The 21,408-nt window shown below is 42.0% G+C and overlaps 1 protein-coding gene across 1 annotated transcript in view; it reads left to right on the forward strand.

Annotated features, from left to right (window-relative positions):
• The first annotated feature begins 3,553 nt into the window (after window positions 1-3,553).
• The window catches only part of HAT1 (histone acetyltransferase 1), a 68,080-nt gene continuing 50,225 nt past the window's right edge, over window positions 3,554-21,408 (forward strand). Inside the window, exons 1-2 of the mRNA XM_002808011.4 lie at window positions 3,554-3,626; window positions 6,985-7,089. Coding sequence (XP_002808057.2) covers window positions 3,620-3,626; window positions 6,985-7,089 — 112 coding nt within the window. The 5' untranslated portion in view covers window positions 3,554-3,619. The remainder of the gene's footprint in view (window positions 3,627-6,984; window positions 7,090-21,408) is intronic.

Consider the following 21,408-nt stretch of genomic DNA (forward strand, 5'->3'; position numbering starts at 1 on the left):
CTAATTTTTTGTGTTTTTAGTAGAGACGAGGTTTCACCGTGTTAGCCAGGATGGTCTCAATCTCCTGACTTTGTGATCCGCCTGCCTCTGCCTCCCAAAGTGCTGGGATTACAGGCGTGAGCGACTGCACCTGGCCTGATGACCATATTTTTTACGCCAAATTTTAAACTATTCTGGAGGTTTCAAAGCAAGATAGTGAAATTTATCAGTCCACGTGAACTTGAGCCTGTACCAACACATGGTTGCTGCTTCATACCTAATAGTGTAATATGGCCCTTTTCTCTGAAGAAAATGCCTTTGCCAAATCTCCCTTACTACAATAAATGTTATCATAGTAATACCACTTCATACCTACATAGAGTTTTAGAGTTTACAAAGCTCGTTCACAAATATTCCGTTTGGTTTTTACAACAACCCAGTGTGGTGACTGGGCAGTACTATTATCTCCACTTAATAGATGGAACAAGGTTGAACAAGCATGAAGTAGTAGAACTGGGACTAGTAGAGCACTAAATTTCCCACAAGATATGTTGTCTCTTCCATATATATGAGGACAGCATATTCCTTTTGTAGAAATTTTATTTATTCCATGATTGTAATAGTCACTTTCTTAAATTCCCTTTAGAACAAAGTAAAATATAAGTTAAAAAAAAAAAAAAGAAAAGAAATCCCTACAAAAAAAGAGAATGTTTTTTCCTTTTGGATAATTTTACCACTACCTTTCCAAAATAAGTCATTCTTTTATCTTCTAGGTAAACTGTACCAAAACATCTATTCTGTAACATTAAAAAAATATATGTGAGGATGGACGTGGTGGTTCATGCCTATTATCCCAGGATTCTGGGAGGCCAAGCTAAGAGGATTGCTTGAGGCCAGGAGTTTGGGACCAGCCTGAGCAACATACTGAGATTCCATTTCTATCAAAAAACAAAAAAATTAGCTGTGCACAGTGGCACACATTTGTAGTCCTGGCTATTTGGGAAGCTGAGAGGCAGGAGGATCTTTTGAGCCCAGCAGTTGGAGGCTGGAGGCTGTAGTGAGCTATGATTGCATCATTGCAATCCAGCCTGGGTGAGAGTGAGACCCTATCTGAAAAAAAAAAAAGTGAACCTCTAATACGAGGACAATATAAAACCTCAATTTTGCAAGCAGATCACATTAAATGCTAGTCACACAATGTATCAGTAAGTTTCATCATATTTTTTCCCTACAACCATAATATCACAGGACTAATAATCTGTGATATACCACAGTTAAAATGTAATTCTTCTTGATTTCTTACTTATAAAGAACATAATTGCTTTTGATCAGCAATTGATCCATAGATACGGTGATTTCAGAAAGAAATGATGAGTCTTGCCGTTTTGAAAAGAAAAGATTTTTTTTTTTTTTGAGATGGAGTCTCGCTGTCTTGTGCAGGCTGGAGTACAGTGGCGCTATCTCAGCTCACTCCAACCTCTGCCTCCTGGGTTCAAGTGATTCTCCTGCCTCAGCCTCCCAAGTAGCTGAGATTACAGGCGCATGCCACCAAGTCTGGTTAATTTATTGTACTTTTTAGTAGAGACAGGGTTTTACCATGTTGGCCAGGCTGGTCTTGAACTCCTGACCTCAGGTGATCTGCCTGCCTTGGCCTCCCAAAGTGCTAGGATTACAGGTGTGAGCCAACGTGCCTGGCCAAAAATGATTATTAAAGAAAAAGATTGTTTTCCTTTTTTGATCCATAATGTCATTAGTCCCATTGATTTCAGTTTTCTGTCTTAACATTATGACTGTAATTTCTTGTGTATCATTAGGTTTCAAGAAAAAGGATCTGGCCGGGCGCCGTGGCTCACACCTGTAATCCCAGCACTTTTGGAGGCCGAGACAGGCAGATCATCTGAGGTCAGGAGTTTGAGATCAGCCTAACCAACATGGAGAAACCCCATCTCTACAAAAAGACAAAATTGCCAGGCGTGGTGGCGCCTGCCTGTAATCCAAGCGACTCAGGAGGCTGAGGCAGGAGAATCGCGTGAACACGGGAGGCGGAAGTTGTGGGGAGCCGAGATTGTGCCATTGCACTCCAGCCTGGGCAACAAGAGCGAAATTCCGTCTCAAAGAAAAAAGAAAAAGTAAAAAAGAAAGAAAGAAAAAGGATCTGGGCATTCTCAGTACCTTTTCTGATCTTTATCTTCGGGAAAGCCATCTCTGTATCGTTCAGCAAATAAATACTGGGCTGAGTATCTGATGAACTGCACTCTGCATAGGTTGCATTCTGAGAGAGAACTTGGGCAGTTTATCTTTTCTGGGATTTGGTTTCCTTATCTCTAAAATGAGAAGGCGTGTTACTTCTAGACCATCATCCCAAGGGTCCATTTTAGCTTTAGCATGCATCAGTGTAAAACCTGTTAACAAATATTTGTTGAGACAAGGAATTCTGGTGTATAGCCAACATTGTGGGAATATTTGTGGATACCTAAACAGTGCTTTATCCTCTGGGCAAAACAGTTCCAACAGCTACTAAATACTAACAAGGCCTACGGCTAAAATCAGGTAGCACCTTGTGATGTAATTCAAACCACTAGAACATGTGGCATGCAAGACTACATCAGGCCACTTAGGTATTTATTAGTTAACAATTTATTTATTTATTTATTTATTTATTTATTTATTTATTTTTGAGACGGAGTCTCACTGTCTCCCGGGCTGGAGTGTAGTGGCGCAATTTCGGCTCACTGCAACTTCTGCCTCCAGGGTTCGAGCGATTCTCCTGCCTCAGCCTCCCGTGTAGCTGGGATTACAGGCGCCCGCCACCATGCTTGGCTAATTTTTGTATTTTTAGTAGAGACGGGGTTTCACTATGTTGGCTACGCTGGTCTCGAACTCCTGACCTCAGGCAATCTACCTGCCTCGGCCTCCCAAAGTGTTGGGATTACAAGCGTGAGCCACCGCGCCTGGCCTAGGTAACGATTTTTCCGCGTTAAATGATTGCCTACTAACCTGAAGAGTGAAAGCAGAGTACCTAAATATCATAGTGTATACGTTAAAAACAGGGGAGAAAGGAAAAAAGATGTTAAAGTTTACAGCAAAATGAGAAACAAAGGAGGAAAATAAGTGAAAACTTCTTCCGAAACTGAGACTCAACCTCTACATTTTACCCTAGGTAAAATCTTACCTAGGGTAAAATTGCCCACAGGTCTCAAGTGTTTGGATGCACTGTCCAGGCCAAGAGGAAAGATTTTCAGCCAGTCTCCAAAACATCTCAGGGACGGGTAAGGAAAACAGGCGTAAACTGTCTGTATTGATCAAATCAACCCCAGAGAAACTTTCCTAGGTCCGGAGAGCATCTCAACCGCGAAGGTTCATTTGCGGCCTCCTTCTCCACTTCAGGCCTGCAAAGCGGCCGACAGCATTCGCACTGGCTAGGCAATTCGCACAGCTAACGGCCCGTGCAGACTTCTCCGCGTTAGCCCCGCCTCCTGAGGCGCTTCCGCCGCCGGGCTCCTGGACACGCCTCCTTTAATTGGCTAACGTCACGCTGGGAGTGGGCGGGGACAATGTGTCAGACTGTGCGGTCACTTCCGGCCCGGGAGCGCGCGGGTTGATTCGTCCTTCCTCAGCCGCGGGTGCTCGTAGCTCGGAAATGGCGGGTAAGTTCCCGGGAAAAGTTTACCAAGGGGAGGAGGCGGCCAGATCTGGGATAGAACGCTGAGACGGTGGTGACAATGCCCGCCTGGAACTTTCGGGCTGTAGCCTGGGTTCCAGAAGGCCTGCTTGGGACCGGAAGCGCGGAACTCTCAGCCCAGCAGCTCCCTGTTGGCCGCGGTCCGCGCCCCCGCCCCCAGCTGCTTGGGGTTCTGCGCCTTTTGCGAGCACCCCGGCCCCTACCGAGGGCCGAAGAGGCCGGGGGAAAGCGTCAAGATTTGAGCTTGTAAAATGCCACATGCCTTGGGGCCTGTTTCTCTTCCCATTCCTTTTGTCCACTGCTGCTTGCTTCAGATCTTGTACATCTGGTCCTGTTCCCGCCAGCTGATTTTAATGCTCAGATCTCCTCCTCTTCCAGGTCTCCGTCTACCTTCCAATACAGTCAACTTCTGAGCTAGCGCATTGCTGACTTGCCCTGCTCTAGCGCTCCCACTTGGATCTCGACTGACTTCATAATCGTCTCCTTAATCTCTCACACTTTAGTATTCCGAGGATCGTATTTAGATGCCTTTTGAGAAAGACTTTGTTCCTGAACTCCTCCCTTCTCTTTTAGGGTTGGACTACTATAATACAATTCTCTTGAGTACATTCTAGCGTCCCTTCAACTTACAACATTTAATAATGTATAATTGCTATTACTTTGTACGTGTATTAAGGCTGTTTTGGTGTGATTATTTTTTTCGATTACTTATCTTTTGAAGTTATGGACAGTTTCTTTTTCCTGAGACAGGGTCTCTCTGTCGCCCAGTCTGGAGTGCAACAATCATAGTTCCCGGCAGCCTCCAACTCCTTCTACGCTCAAGCTATCCTCTTGCCTCAGCCTCCCGAGTAGCTAGGACTACAGGCATGCACCACAACATTCGGCTAAAAAAAACACTTTTTAAAAACCTTTTAGAGACGGGGTCTGGCTGTATTGCGTCAGGCTGGTCTGGAACTCTTGGCCTCAAGCCATCCTCTCGCCTCTGCTTCTCACAGTGTTAGAATTACAGGATTGGGCCACTTCGCTGGCCTCTGTTGCTTTTATCATCTCTTTACAGGGCATTCCTCGTAGTCTCCATTTTTATGGATATGTGGGATAGATGAGCTGTTGTGTGAGCTCTAGAGATGTTCAAAGAAGGACTTTTTACCAGATAGAAATTGTAGGATCTTGAAGTACAACAGAAGAGGGAGGACATACGTTAAGAATTACATCTAAATTCGAATTTGGGGCCCATCATTTAGTAGTTGGATGCCCTTCAACTCAACCTCTTTCTAAGCCTGAACTTCTGAATATAAAGTGGAGTTGATATAATACCTACTTACAGAATTGTGCGGATTAAGCTAATATATGATTTCGCAGGTTAAATTTTGTTGCTTACATTCCTCGAAGTAAATTCTGTAATCTTAGTTCTGTAGATTAGGGTCAGCGGGATTAAGTAATGTACTCTAGTTCACTGAGCTCACTAGCTCAGTAAGTGTGTGAAATAGTCAGAATCCAGAAATTCTGACTCCAAACTATTAATCTATACTGCTTCAAGTCTCCCATTTTCTGTGTGTGTGTTTTAACCCCTTATTGAAGTTCATAGCACATCTAGCACATCATTGTACCCATTTTTACTTTTTGCTTATGGCTTTTTTCTGCCTGAAATTTTACTAATTTTTTTTTTTTTCGGAGACTCTGAGTCTTGCTCTGTCACCAGACTGGAGTACAGTGGTGCGATCTCCTCAACCTTTGCCTTCCAGATTCAAGCAATTCTTCTGCCTCAGCCTCTGGAGTAGCTGAGACTACAGGCGCGCACCACCACGTCCAGCTAATTTTTGTATTTTTAGTGGAGATGGGGTTTCACCATGTTGGCAAGGATGATCTCCATCTCGACCTCGTGATCCCCCTGCCTTGGCCTCCCAAAGTGCTGAAATTACAGGCGTGAGCCACCGCGCCGGGCCCATTTTTTTTTTTTTTTTTTTTTTTTTTTTTTTTTTTTTGAGACAGACTCTCGCTCTGTAGCCCGGGCTGGAGTGCAGTGGCCAGATCTCAGCTCACTGCAAGCTCCGCCTCCCAGGTTTACGCCATTCTCCTGCCTCAGCCTCCCGAGTAGCTGGGACTACAGGCGCCCGCCACCTCGCCCGGCTAGTTTTTTTTTTTTGTATTTTTTAGTAGAGACGGGGTTTCACGGTGTTCGCCAGGATGGTCTCGATCTCCTGACCTCGTGATCCACCCGTCTCGGCCTCCCAAAGTGCTGGGATTACAGGCTTGAGCCACCGCGCCCGGCCGCCGGGCCCATTTTTACTAATCTTTATATTCATTTTGTCAGGAGATTTGTTACCTTGAAAGTTTCTTTTGATAGTGATATCTTCTAGTGTTATTTATTATATATATTATTGAGTAACCACTTTGTAGTAAAACTACTTTATTGTGCCAGTAGCTCACAGTTTATGACTTTAGGCACACATGATTTTTAAATATTTAATACAGTGGAAAGATGTTTTCTTTGTGCCCCTGTTCCTCTTCCTTCTTTCTTACCTAGGGTAACTGTGGTTACCAGATATTTGTGTATTCTTCTTGAGACATTCCATGCATTATCATTTCCTTATCTGAAGCACTCTGGTAGACTTTTTCCAATACTTAAAATGAAGTACTGTCATAATTATCAGAGGACATTCTCATTTTGCTTTTTACATCTTATAATGAAAAAGACGACTTAGGTATAAATCTTAGCAGATTATTTGTATTAGTAAATGTTCAGAAATGTTAGTAATCTATCATGTTAATTTTCAGGTTTATTCATTTATATTAAGTATGCCTAGTTTATAAACTTGTATCTCAAAAGTGATTTCTTTTTCTGTTTTGTAATGAGGCACCTTTTTTTTTTTTTTTTTTTGAGACGGAATCTTGCTCTGTCGCCCAGGCTAGAGGGCAGTGGCGTGATCTCAGCTCACTGCAGCCTCTGCCTCCCGGGTTCAAGAGATTCTCCTGCCTCAGCCTCCCAAGTAGCTGGGATTACAGGCACCTGCCACCGTGCCTGGCTAATTTTTGTATTTTTGGTAGAGACGGGTTTCACTATCTTGGCCAGGCTGACCATGAACTCCTGACCTCATGATCCACCCGTCTCGACCTCCCAAAGTGCTGGTATTACAGGTGTGAGCCACCGTGCCCGGCTGGCATTCTTAATACATTTATTTAAGAGTATGTGGAGAATGACTTGTGCTTTTATGATCTGTCAGCATGTTTTAAATCATACCCCTATTCCACTTCTAATAACCCTATTGTAAGTTGGACGATTTAAATCACTTCCAATTAAACGTTTTAAAAACCTTTTCTCTTAGGATTTGGTGCTATGGAGAAATTTTTGGTAGAATATAAGAGTGCAGTGGAGAAGAAACTGGCAGAGTACAAATGTAACACCAACACAGCAATTGAACTAAAATTAGGTATGTATGCCATTTCTAAGTAATATTATGTACATACTGTGTGTGTATATATAATCTTTCATTTTAAATTTGAAGTAAAATTTTATGTAAGAGCAGTTATTTATGCAAATGTATAGTTTTCTGCATTTATTGAACATACTCAGATTTTATTCAGTCTTGATTTATGTCATGGAAGGGGTAGACGTTTGAAAGGTGACAGAATTTTATGTAAAAAGGAAAGACGGTGGGGCAAAAAGTAGTAAGTATGTATAGTTTCAGCTTCTTAAAAATATTTTTAACGTTTTTGCCTGTAAGAATAATAAACAATAGCAAACATTGGTGAGGATGTAGGAAAAAACACTTGTATATTGCTGGTGGGAATGTAAAGTGATACAACTACTTGGGAAAACAGTTTGGCTCTTTTCTTTGTCTTTTTTATTTTCTTTCCTTCCTTCTCTTCTTTCCTTTCCTCCCCTCCCCCCCTTTTTTTCTTTCTCTCTTTCTTTTTTAAAGAGACAGGGTCTCACTCTGTCACCCAGGCTGTAGTGCCATGGCATGGTCATAGCTCACTGCCACCTCCAACCCCTGGCATCAGGCAATCCTTCTCCCTCAGTCTGCCAAGTAGCTGGGAGACCATAGGTGTGCACCACCCAAGCCTGGCTAACTTTTATAAATTTGGTTTTTTTTGTTTTTTTTTTTGAGATGGAGTTTCGCTCTTGTTGCTCAGGCTGGAGTGCAGTGGTGCAATCCCAGCTCACCGCAACCTCCACCTCCTGGGTTCTAGTGATTTTCCTGCCTCAGCCTTCCAAGTAGCTGGGATTACTGGCATGCACCACCATGCCCGGCTAATTTTTTGTATTTTTAGTAGAGACAGGGTTTCTTCATGTTGGTCACACTGATCTCGAACTCCCAACCTCTGGTGATCCGTCCACTTCGGCCTCCCAAAGTGCTGGGATTACAGGCATGAGCCACCACTTATAAATTTTTTCATAGAGATGGACCTTACGTTTCTGTGTGTCCAGGCTGATCTTGAACTCTTGGCTTCAAGCAGTCCCCTGGCTTGGCCTCCCAAAGTGTTGAGATTATAGCTGTGAGCCACAGCACCCCTCCTGGTTTGACAGTTTCTTAAGAAGTTAAACATAGATGAATTATATGACCCAGGAGTTGTACTGCCAGGTATCTGTCTACGGTAGAGAAATGAAAATGTAGTTCATGCAAAAACTTGTACATGAATGTTCATAGACGCATTATTCACAATAGCAAAAAAATGTAAAAAACCTAGATATATATCAGCTGGTAAATGGATATAGTATAGCTATACTATGGAATAGTATTTGACAACAAGAAGGAATGAAATTCTGATACCTATTGCAATGAACCTTAAAAAGATTGTGCTAAGTGAAAGAAACTAAACAAAAACACTATATATTAAGTAATTCTGTTTGTATGAAATGTTCAGAAAAGACAAATCCATAGAGACAGAAAGTAGTGGTTGCCTGGGGCTAGAGGTAGGAGCACAGAGTAACTACAAATGGGCCTGACGTTTCTTTTGGGAATGATGGAAATGTTTGAAAGTTAGATTGTGGCACAGCTCTAAATTTGCTAAAATTTTACACTTAGAACAAGTGAAAAATAATATATGCTCATGATTCCTGGTTGCATTACTTTCTATGCCTGAATTTCCTCATTGTTAATAGTACTTCACAGTAGTTACAAAGATTAAATATGGAGTTAAATGCCAGTAAAGTGTTTAAACTCCTTGACATATAGAAAATACTTGATAAGGGCTGAGCAGAGTGACGACGTGGTTGCTGGGATCTCTGTATTTTTTACATATCCCCTCATTTTGCGATTACTTCATTCTTTGATACCTTGATTACCTTGGAACATCCTGTCATCTGTTATCTCTGTCCCAGCCTTGGAATCAGCCATTTCTCCAAGGATCCCTAGTTTCTTTTAGTAGGAAATGTCATTTTATTTTATTTTAGAGAGAGAGTCTCACTCAGTCGCCGAGGTGGAGTGCAGTGGTGCGATCTTGGCTCACTGTAACCTCTGCCTCCCGGATTCAAGTAATTCTTGTGCCTTAGCCTCTCTAGTAGCTGGGATTATAGGCATGTGCTTACCAGGCCCAGGTAATTTTTTTGTGTTTTTAGTAGAGATGAGGTTTCGCCATGTTGGTTGTCTCAAACTGACCAAGTGATCCACCTGCCTCGGTCTCCCAGAGTGCTGGAATTACAGGCGTGAGCCACTGCACCCAGTCAAGAAATGGTTTTGGTTTTGTTTTTGTTTTTGTTTTTGTTTTTTTTGAGATGGAGTCTCGCTCTGTAGCCCAGGCTGGAGTGCAGTGGCGCGATCTCGGCTCACTGCAAGCTCCGCCTCCTGGGTTCACACCATTCTCCTGCCTCAGCCTCCCAAGTAGGTGGGACTACAGGTGCCCACCACCGCGCCCGACTAATTTTTTGTATTTTCAATAGAGACGGAATTTCACTGTGTTAGCCAGGATGGTCTCGATCTTCTGACTTCATGATCCACCTGCCTCGGCCTCCCAAAGTGCAGGGATTACAGACGTGAGCCACTGCGCCCAGCCCGGAAATGGTTTTTTATTTTGAGATGGAGTCTCACTCTTGTCACCCAGGCTGGAGTGCAGTGATGCGGTCTTGGCTCACTGAAACCTCTGCCTCCTGGGTTTAACTGGTTCTCGTGCCTCCGCCTCCCAAGTAGCTGGGATTACAGGTGCCTGCCACCACACCCAGCTGATTTTTGTATTTTTAGTAGAGACAGGGTTTAAGCATGTTGGCCAGACTGGTCCCGAACTCCTGACCTCAGGTGATCTGCCCACCTTGGCCTCCCAAAGTGCTGGGATTACAGGCATGAGCCATCACACCCATCCACAGGAAATGGTATTTAAAAGCCAAGATCTGGGTGCTGAAGCCAAGATCTAGGTGCTAGATGAACTCATTGCTGTTAGTATTGCTCTAACATTAATGAGAGCAGGCTTAGGAGATAGAACTTTGTTCCTTACCATTCTGTCCCTGCCACCTGCAAGGTGACTACAGTCTCATTTCTTTGTCCAAAATTAGCTTTCCATGTTCTAGCACTTTATATAAATGGAATTATACCATATATACTGGCTTTGTGACTGGCTTGTTTCATTAAGCATAATTTTTATGAGGTACATCATATGTTGTCTGTACCAGTAGTTCATTCCCCAATATTTTTTTTTTTTTTTTTTTTTTGAGATGGACTCTTACGCTGTTGCCTGAGAGTACAGTGGCATGATTGCGGCTCACTATAATCTCTACCTTCTGGGTTCAAGCGATTCTCCTGCCTCAGCCTCTGGAGTAGCTGGGATTACAGGCGCCCGCCACCATGCCTGGCTAATTCTTTTGTATTTTTAGTAGAGACGGGGTTTCACTATGTTGGCCAGGCTGGTCTCAAACTCCTGACCTCATGATCGCCTGCCTCGACCTCCCAAAGTGCTGGGATTACAGGCGTGAGCCACCGTGTCCGGCAGTTCACTCCTTTTTATTGCTGAATACTGTTCTGTTGTTGGATACATCATTATTCACCAGCTAATAGATATTTGGGTTGTTTCTAGTTTTTGGCTGTTACTGTATGAGTTTTTTTGTGGACATATGATTTTATTTTGGATAAATTCCTAGCTGTGGATTTGCTGGGTCAGTAGGGTATTTGTATGTTTAACTTTAGGGGATACTTGCCATACTGACTTCCAAATACTTTTATACTCACATCAACTGTGTATTAGAATTTTGGTTATTACATATTCTCACCAACATTTGATGTTGTCAGTTTTTTAAGTTTTAGGCATTCTTCTGGGTATGTAGTAGTATTTCTTTGTTAGTAGTACTTCATAGTGGTTGTAAAGTTTAAATAGATTTTAATTTACCTTTCCCTGATAACTAATGCTATTAAGGATTTTTTTTTTTTAATGTGGTTATTGACTATCTCCTTTTGGACTCATGTATTCACATCTTTTGCCCATTTTAAAATTGGGGGCCGGGCGCAGGATTACACACCTGTAATCCCAGCACATTGTGAGGCCGAGGCAGGCGGATCACGAGGTCAGATCAAGACTATCCTGGCTGACACAGTGAAACCCCGTCTCTACTAAAAATACAAAAAATTAGCTGGGCGTGGTGGCGGGTGCCTGTAGTCCCAGCTACTTGGGAGGCTGAGGCAGGAGAATGGCATGAACCCGGGAGGCAGAACTTGCATGAGCCAAGATCACTCCGCTGCACTCCAGCCTGGGCGACAGAGTGAGACTCCATCTCAAAAAAAAAAAAAAAAAAATTAGGTTATTTGTCTTTTTGTTATTAGTTGTATTTACCTACATATTCTGGATGAGTCCTTTATGCAGATTACATGTTTTGTGCACATTTTTCTCTCAGTTTGTGGCTTGCCTGTTCATATTCTAAGCTTTTTTTTGATAACCAGAAGTTTTTAGTTTTAATCATGTCCAGTTTATTAATTTTAAAAATTTCTATTAGTGTTTTCTGGTTCATACCTAATATCTTTGTCTACCCCAAGGAGATAATGAAGCTCTCTTAATGTTTTCTTCTGGAAGGTTTTTAGTTTTAGCTTATTAAAATTATGTCCATGATTCATCTCATGTTATTTTTCATGTTCAATATGAGGACGGGGATTAAGGTTTGTTTTTCCATGTGGATATCCACTTGTTTCAGTATAATTTGTGTGAATGCCTTGGTGCTTTAACAAAAATAAATTGAACTTCCACGTGTGGATCTGCATCTGGACTTTTCTCATCCATTGTCTGTTTTTCTGCCAATATCGTACTGTCTGGATTAGTGTAACTTTCTAGTGAGTCCTGGTAGTGTGAGTCCCACATCTTTATTTTTTCAAGATTGTTTTGATTATTCTTGACCTTATTTCTGTATACATTTTGGAATCAGGTGGTTAATTTCTATTTAAAAAGTTCTGACTTAGTTAAGGTTACATTGAATCTAAAAATGAATTTTTTTAGTGGGGAGAATTGCTATCTTAATAACATTGAGCCTTCCAGTATATGAACATGACATATTTCTGTGTTCTAGAAATGTTTCGGGTTTTCAGTCTTGCGTGTATTTTGTTACATTTATCTGAGTAAATCTACATCTTTTGATTGTTGATGCTCTTAAAAATGGTATACTTTTTAATTTTTTGTGTGTGACATGTTCTCACTTTGCCACCCAGAATGAAGCGCAGTAGAACGATCTCCACTCACTGCAACCTCTGCCTCCGGGCCCAAGTGATCCTCTTACCACAGCTTCCTGAGTAGCTAAAACTTGGCATACACCACCATGCCTGGCTAACTTTTGTATTTATTTGTAGAGACAGGGTTTTGCCAAGTTACCCAGACTGGTCTTGAACTCTGGATTCGAATGATCTGCCCACCTCGGTCTCCCAAAGTACTATTACAGATGTGAGCCACTGTGCCTGACCTAAAAATGATATACTTTCAAAATTTTCTCTTCCAATTGCTTGTTTTATGTGTGTGCATGTGCATATACATGCACACATAATGGCACAGTTTGTGTAATTGTTTTGTATCCTGCAACCTTGCTGAATTCACTTATTATAGTGTTTTGTATTCTGGGCTTTTTCTGAGAGAGTGTCTCACTCCATTACCAAGCCTGGAGTACAGTGGCATGATTGTGGCTCACCATAGCCTTGACTTCCCAGGCTGAAGCAATCCACCTCAGCCTCCTGAGTAGCTGGGACTACAGGTGCATGCCACCATGCCTGGCAATTTTTTTTTTTTTAATTTTTTTCCTAGAGATGGGGCCTCACTATGTTGCCCATGCTGGTCTTGAACTCCTGGGCTCAAGCAATCCTCTTGCCTCAGCTTCCCAAAGTGCTAGGGTTGCAGGTATAAGCCACCACACCCAGCTGTAGTATTTTTTTTAAGTGTAGATTATTTCAGATTTCCTGCACACACACATTACCTGTTAATGAAGAAAATTACAGTTTTTCTTTGTCTTATACAGTTGTCCATTGGTATCTTCAGGGATTTGGTTCCAGGATCCCCTGTGGATACCAAAATCTGCCGACGCTCTGGTCCATTATACAAAATGCCATAGTGTGGCTGGGCATGGTGGATCACATCTGTAATCTAGCACTTTGGGAGGTTGAGGCAGGTAGATTGCTTGAGCCCAGGAGTTTGAGACCAGCCTGAGCAACATGGCAGAACCCCATCTCTACAAAAAATACAAGTATTAGCCAGGCATGGTGGTGTGTGTCTGTAGTCCAGCTACTCAGAAGGTTGAGGTGGGAGGATCTGCCTGAGCCCGAGAGTTCCAGGCTGCAGTGAGCTGTGATTGTGCCACTGCTCTCCAGTGTGAGTGACAGAGTGAGAACCTGTCTTGATAGATAGATAGCCATATAGCTGGGCGCGGTGGCTCATGCCTGCAATACCAGCACTTTGGGAGGCTGAGGCAGGTGGATCACGAGGTCAGGAGTTCGAGAAGACAAGCCTGGTCAACATGGTGAATACAAAAATTAGCTGGGCATGATGGCACACACCTGTAATCCCAGCTACTTGGGAAGCTGAGGCAGGAGAATCTCTGGAGCCCAGGAGGTGGAGGTTGCAATGAGCTGAGATTGTGCCACTGCACTCCAACCTGGGTGACAAAGCAAGACTTTGTCTCAGGGGGGAAAAATATAGCCATATAGTACAGTCAGCTCTTTGTATCTGCAGATTCTGTATTTGAGGTTTCAACCAATCTCATGTTAATCCATAATTGGTTGAATCAGTGGATGTGGAACCTGCATATATGGAGAGCCACCTATGTTTCATTTTCTTGCCATATTTATTGCACTGGCCAGAACCTCTATTGTAATGTCAAATGGAAGTGATAGAACAGACATCCTTGCCTTATTCCCAATTTAAGTAGGAAAATTTTGAGCCTTTCACCATTCACTATGATGTTAGCTATAGGTTTTTCATATGTGCCCTTTATCAGGTTGAGGAAGTTTCCTTCTATTCCTAGTTTGGTGAGGGTTTTTATTATGAAAGTGTTACATTCTAATGCTTTTTCTTTATCAAGATAATCATAAGATTTTTCTCCTTTAATTCTGATAATGTGAATTACATTGATGAGATTTTAAGTGTTAAATTAGCCTTGCATGCCAGTATATTATCCTTTTTCTGCCTTGCTGGATTTGACTTGGCGATGTTTTGTTAAGACTCCCTTGTTCATGACAGTTGATGATTTCTTTTTTCATACATCTTTGTTCGATTTTGGTATCAAGGTTTCCTGGCCTCATAAAATGAGTTAGGAACTGTTTCTTCTCTGTCTTCTGGAAGAATTTGTATAAGACTGCATTATTCCTTTAAACGTTCAGTAGTATTCACCAGTGAAGTTTTATGTGCCTTTTTTTTGAAGATTTTTAACTATAAATCCAATAAATAGATTTAATACTATTCTGATTTTCTGTTTCTTATGTCAGTTTTGGTAATTTTTGTCTTTGAAAGCATTTCTCTATTTTATCTAACTTTCTTGGCAGAAAGTCGTTTACAGTATTGCCCTGTTACCATCTAAATGACTGTAGAGCCAGGTGCAGTGGCTCAGACATGTAATCCCAGATCTTTGGGAGGCCAAGGCAGAAGGATTGCTTGAGCCCAAAAGTTCAAGGCCAGCCTGGGCAATATAATGAGACCTTGTCGATAAAATAAAATTTTAAAATTAGCCAAGCATGGTTGTGTGCACCTGTAGTCCCAGCTACTTGGGAGGCTGAGGTGAGAGGATCACTTGAGCCAGAGAGGTGGAGTGGAGGTTATAGTGAGCTAGGATCACCCCACTGCACTCCAGTCTGGGTGACATAGCCAGACGCTGTCTCAAAAAACAAAATAAAATAAAATAAGTGACTCTAGAATCTATAATCCCTTCTTGGGGATATCGGTAATTCTTTATCTCTTTTAATGTCTCCCTACAAGTTTATCAGTCTTAGTGATCTTTTCAGCAATTGCCTTTGTCTGTTATTTATCTGTTTTCTTAATCTTTCATTCTTCTGACTTTGGGTTAACTTTTTTTCCCTCCTTTTGAGACAAGGTTTTGCTCTGTTGCCCAGGCTAGAGTGCAGTGGTGTGATCATGGCTCACTGTAGCCTCAACCTCCTGGCTCAAGTGACCCTCTCACCTCAGCCTTCCAAGTAGCTGGGACTACAGGTGTACACCACCACACTCAGCTATATATATATATATATATTTTTTTTTTTTTTTTTGTAGAGATGGAGTCTCACTGTGTTGCTCAGGGTGGTCTCAAACTCCTAGGCTCAAGTGATCCTCCTGCCTTGGCCTCCCAAAGTGTTAGGATTGTAGGCATGAGCCACCCTACCTAGTCTAATTTGCTCTTTTTAAGATCTTTCTTTTTAAAGTAGATGTCTATATAAACTTTAAACTTTCCTTTTCTAATACTAGCATTAATGTTAATAAATTTACCTCTAGTTGCAGTGAGCTAAGATTGCGTCACTGCACTCCAGCCTGGGTGACAAAGCAAGACTCCATCTCAAAAAAAAAGAAAAAAAAATTTACTGCTAAATATTGATATAGTTGCATCCCACCAATTCTGTTATGTTCTATTTTTATTATAGATCAATTCAAAATATTTTTAATTTCCCTTGTGACTTCTTTTTTGACCCATGAGTTATATAGAAGAGTGTTGCTTAATTTCCAAATATTTGGGACTTTTCTAGCTGTCTTAGTGTCACTGATTTCTGAATTAATTCTGTCAAGGTCAGACAATATAGTCTTATTTCAGTCCTTTTAAATTCATTGAGCCTTGTTTTATAGCTCATCATATAGGATCTGTTTGGTCAGTGTTCTAGGTGTACTGAAAAATAATTTATATTCTGCAGTTTTATGTAGTGTTCTATAAGTGTAAATTGACATAATAGTATTAAAGTCTTTTATATTTTTACTGTCTTTCTAGCAATTATGACAATTGAGAGAACTGTTGAAATCTCCAGCTGGAATTGTGGATTGTCTGTGTCTTCAGTCATTAATTTTTGCTTGATGTATTTGCAGCTCTGATATTAGGTACATACAGATTTAGACTTCCTATGTCTTCTTGATGAAATGACCTTACTCATTATAAAATGTTTCATCTTTATCTCTGTCCCCTCTTTAACCCTTCTTGCTTTATATTTAAGTCTACTTTGTTAGATATTAATATAGAAATGAGAATGTTTTAAACCTGTGAGAAATAAAAGCATGTTTATATGCTGATGCCAATGATCTATCAGAGAAGAGGGAGATTATATAGGAGTATTTCTGGGAGTATCAGAGAAGGGGAGTATTTGTTGAGTAATATCCTTGACAATGTAAGAGGGGGAAGTATTTTATTAATCAATGGAAGGATTAGCCTTAGATAGGAGCATGGAGAATTTCTACCATAACAAGATGAAGGAGAGTATACAGGAATTGCTGCAGTAAGCTAGACGGTGTAGAGGAAGCATTTTGTGCAGTTTCTTTCTGAATGCTTCTGTTTCCTAAGTGAGATAGGAAGCAAGGTCATCTGTGCAGAATGTGCTTATAGAAGAAGGCATTGGAGGTTTGAGGAAATAGTCATCTAGGTGAGTGGGAGGAGTGAGTAGACTTGAGAACTGTTACAATTGTCAGGTAGCACTAAGGGCCCACTTCAAGTTCTCATGAATATAAAGTGAGGTCAGTCATGTCCAGATGAAAGTGTGCCACAAAGAATAGACATATAGTCAAATTCGACTAGAGTAGGTTTTGTTTTTTTTTTTGAGACGGAATTTTGGTCTTGTCATCCAGGCTGGAGTGCAATGGCACGATCTCGGCTCACTGCAACCTCCGCCTCCGGAGTTCAAGCGATTCTCCTGCCTCAGCCTTCCAAGTATTTGGGATTACAGGCACCCACCACCACGCCCGGTTAATTTTTGTATTTTTAGTAGAGGCAGGGTTTCGCCATGTTGGCCAGGTTGGTCTCAAACTCCTGACCTCAAGTGATCCACCCATCTCGGCCTCCCAAATTGCTGGGATTACAGGCGTGAGCCACCGCGCCCAGCCTAGAGTGGGTTTTTTTTTTTTTAACCAGTCTGCTGTAAAAAAAAAATAAGGGCAAGGGATTGAGGATATTTAGGATGGAGTGATAATATTGATGGGCTGTGGAATTCTGCACTGGAAAGGGAGGAAAATGAAGATATGAAGTAGAAGAGGGACAGTGAAATTATGTTCAAATCAATTCATTGTGGCCAGGCACCGTGGCCCATGCCTGTAATCCCAGCACTTTGGGGGGCTGAGGCAGGTGGATCACGAGGTCAGAAGTTCGAGACCAGCCTGGCCAACATGGTGAAACCCCATCTCTACTGAAGATAAAAAAATTAGCTAGGCGTGGTGGCACATGCCTGTAATCCCAGCTACTTGGGAGGCTGAGGCAGGAGAATCGCTTGAACCTCGGAGGCTGAGGTTGCTGTGAGCTGAGATTGTGCCATTGCATTCCAGCCTGGACAACAAGAGCGAAACTCCGTCTCAAAAAAAAAAAAAGAAAGAAAAAATTCATTTTAAGTCTTGGTGGGGGTTTAAGAATTGTTAGAATTGGGATATGGTCGGGTGTGGTAGTTCATGCTTGTAATGCCAGCACTTTGGGAGGCCGAGACAGGAGGATCACTTTAGCCCAGGAGTTTGAGACCAGCTTGGGCAACATAGGGAGACCCCATTTCTACAAAAAATAAAATATTAGCCGGGAGTGGTGGTGCATGCTTGTGGTCCCAGCTACTCAGGAGGCTGAGGCAGGAGGATCACCTCAGCCCAGGAGGTTGAGGTTGCAGTGAGCTGTGACTGACTGTGCCACCACACTCCAGCCTGGGTGACACAGCCAGACCCTGTCTCAAAAAACAAAAACAAACAAAAGAATTGGGGGTATAGGGAGTGAGGTAGGAAGATAAATGGTGATGGTAAGATAGTACAATGTTTGAAATAGAGATTAAGGGGGTGTAATTGTAAACAATGATAAATAAAGGCTAGGGCACAACATGAGAATAAGTGGCTAAGGTACAGTAAAGACAAAATTCTTGGGGAGGAATCAAGGAGCTCCAAGGCTGGATTGGAAGATTGATTTTCATTAATTTTGAAGTTACCAAGATTTAAGGCAGTTGTAGTGTTGGAAAGTGCAGCAGTGAGCCTGGAGCTAAATTATTCAAAGAATGAGGGAGAGAGATGGAGCATGAGCTTCAAAGCAGTTTGTTCTTAGGGTGTGGGGAGAGAGACATTAGTCTGAAACCAGCAATGAGCAAGGAGGATACCTTGTTCTAGCAGTATGAAGATAGAGAAAACAACCACTACCTGAGAGGTCTGTAAGAGAGGAGCATCCTTAGGGGAGACCCATGTGTGCCAAAGAACTGTTAGCACAGGATAGGAGAGCATTTGATAAAGAGGTTGGGGTTATGGAGAATTTTGGTGGTAACTGACTTCTGAGTTTCACAGTGGTCACAATGATTTGGGAAGGGGTGGGAAATTAGATGAGTAGTTTTATACTACTGTATAGGGATGAGAATCCCAGTGATAAGGGAATTTTTAAGAATTGGGCTGCTGTTAATGGGAATAAAGAGTGTGATGGGATTAATTATGGCATCTCCAAGGAATATTTAATGTTGAGATACCTCATCTTGCAGATTGATTGTGCTGATGGGAATGTTGCCAGCACACTGGGGCCACCCTTATGTTTTAAAATTATATAATTAAGCTTGTTTTTCAATTCAGCATGGCTAGGAAAGGATGTATCGGGCAGTACGCTAAGATTTCAGTTATTTAAAGAACACAGGATTATGAATAAACTTAGATATAGTCCAGAATACAATTAGATACTATGCCCTGTGGGGGCCAGAATCCATTTATGTCTGCATTATGAGCACCTGTTGATAGATCATATATATTAAATGTGTTAAATACTTAAGTATTTATTTATTTATTTGAGATAGGGTCTGGCTCTGTTGCCCAGACTGGAGTGCAATGGTGTGATCTCGGCTCATTGCAAACTCTGTCTCCCAGGCTCAAGTGATCCTTCCACCTCAGCCTCCCAAGTAGCTGGGACTACAGGTGTGTGCCACCACGCCCAGCAAATTTTTATATTTTTTGTAGAGATGGAGTTTTGCCCTGTTGCCGAAGCTGGTCTTGAACTTTTACGTGTTTATTAAACAAGCTTTAAAAATTGATTAAAATAATGTGCCTTGGTGATTTCTTAATTTTACTTTTGGTTAATAAGACATGTAGACTATATCTTCTTCCATACATCTTGCCTCTCCAGAAACTACTGAAGTGATTCTGAGAACTAGAAAGTATATGAACTTATCGCCATACATGGTGGTTCATGCCTGTAAAAGGTGGTGCCACTGACAGAGACCCAAAGATTGGAGGAGAAAGCTGGCTCTGGTGGTACTGTTGCTGCTGGTAGTTGAAGCCAGGAAAAAAGATGAACTCTTAAAGAAACACACTGAAAGAAGGGCAGACCAAGGGCCAAGTCTTGGAAAATGCCTATTATCTAAGGAAGTGGAAGCTAAATAAACCAGGTTAAGTCAGAAGAACAAGGAAGTAAATCAGGATAGTATATAAGTGAGAAAGGAATAATAATATTTCAGGTAGAAAAAGAGTTTAATAACATCCACTGTTATGGAGTTCAACGAGAGTGAAGAAAAGCAAAACATCACTAATTGTACAATAAAGTCATTAGTAACTCTGAAATAGCAGTAGCATGATGGATAATTATAGTAACTGAGCTGTAGGAAAAAGGGTGGCTGAAGGAGGAGGATCGCTTGAGGCCAGGAGTTTGAGGCCAGCCTAAGCAACATAGCGAGACTTTGTCTCTTAAAAAAATTAAACAATTAGCCAAGTGTGTGGCACACACTTATTGTCTCAGCTACTTGGGAGGCTTAAGCACAGGAGATCAAGGCTGCAGTTAGCTTTGATTGCACACTGCCCTCCAGCCTGGGCAAGGGAGCAAGACCCCATCTATCTATCTGTCTACTGATTCTCTCTCTTTAAAGGAACCATATCTAAGAGTAGAAGCAATAGGGCAGGGCAGGCACGGTGGCTCACACTTAAAATCCCAGCACTTCGAGAGGCCAAGGCAGGAAGATTGCTTGAGGATGGAGGAGTTCAAAACCAGACTGGGCAACATAGCAAGACTCTGTCTCTACAAAAGAAAGAAAGAAGCAACAGTAAATATATTCAAAAGGAAGAATCATTGCAGGCCCTATGTTCTATATAGCAGCAGTCCCCAACTTTTTTGGCACCAGGGACCAGTTTAGTGGAAGACAATTTTTCTTCAGACCAGGGAGGGGGTGCTTAGGGGTAATGGTTTTGGGATGATTCAACTGCATTACATTCATTGTGCACTTTTTCTATTATTACATTGTAATTATAATGAAATTATTATACACCTCAGTGTGGAATCAGTGGAAACCCTGAGCTTGTTTTCCTGCAACTAGACAGTCCCATCTGGGGGTGATGGATACAGTGACACCTGAAGTGTTTTGCTTATGTCCAGTCTACTCTGTAATCTCCTTTTGGTTGCTGTCATTGCAGAAAACCCTACCTCACGAAGATAAGATGTTGGAAATGGAAGCGGGCTTTTCAGTACTTTTGTGGCAATCTCAGGATGTTCTGCCTTGATTTTAATTCAGAACATAAGGAGATTTGAAGTTGTCTGAATACTTTTTTTTTTTTTGAGACAGGTCTCACTCTGTTGTCCACACTGGATTGCAGTGGCACGATCTCAGCTCACTGCAACCTCCACTTCCTGGATTCAAGCGATTCTCATGCCTCAGCCTCCCAAGTAGTTGGGACTACAGGCACATACCACCAAACCCCACTAAATTTTATAATTTTAGTAGAGACGGGGTTTCGCCATGTTGCTCAGGCTGGTCTTGAACCACTGGGCTCAAGCAGTTCGCCTGCCTCGGCCTTCTAGAGTGCTGGGATTACAGATGTGAGCCACCACACCCGGCTTCAAACGCACTTTTAAGGCCACCTTCATTTGCAGTCTCAAGCAGTTGACCCTGTTCCAGCACGGACAAAGTCGATTCACTTGACTTATTCAAAAATGGGTCACGGATCCATTCCTTCCCAGTTCAGGGTTCTTTTGTGGTTGGGAAATAATGCTCAAACTCTTTTGAAAGCTGAGATAGGTGATTGTGCACCAGCTGGGAGTAAGAGGACCTTGTGAGCCAGGGCCTTTCAAAATCTCTGCTAATGTTTGAAACATGTCAACAATCCCAGTGTTCACTTGTCACCCTCATACTTCCACTTTGGCTTTGAATGCAGTCACTCTATCTGCCAACTTGAACACAATTGTTGTTCTCCCT

The sequence above is a fragment of the Macaca mulatta genome, chromosome 12 (assembly GCF_049350105.2).
Source record: "Macaca mulatta isolate MMU2019108-1 chromosome 12, T2T-MMU8v2.0, whole genome shotgun sequence".
Classification (NCBI taxonomy): Eukaryota; Metazoa; Chordata; class Mammalia; order Primates; family Cercopithecidae; genus Macaca; species Macaca mulatta.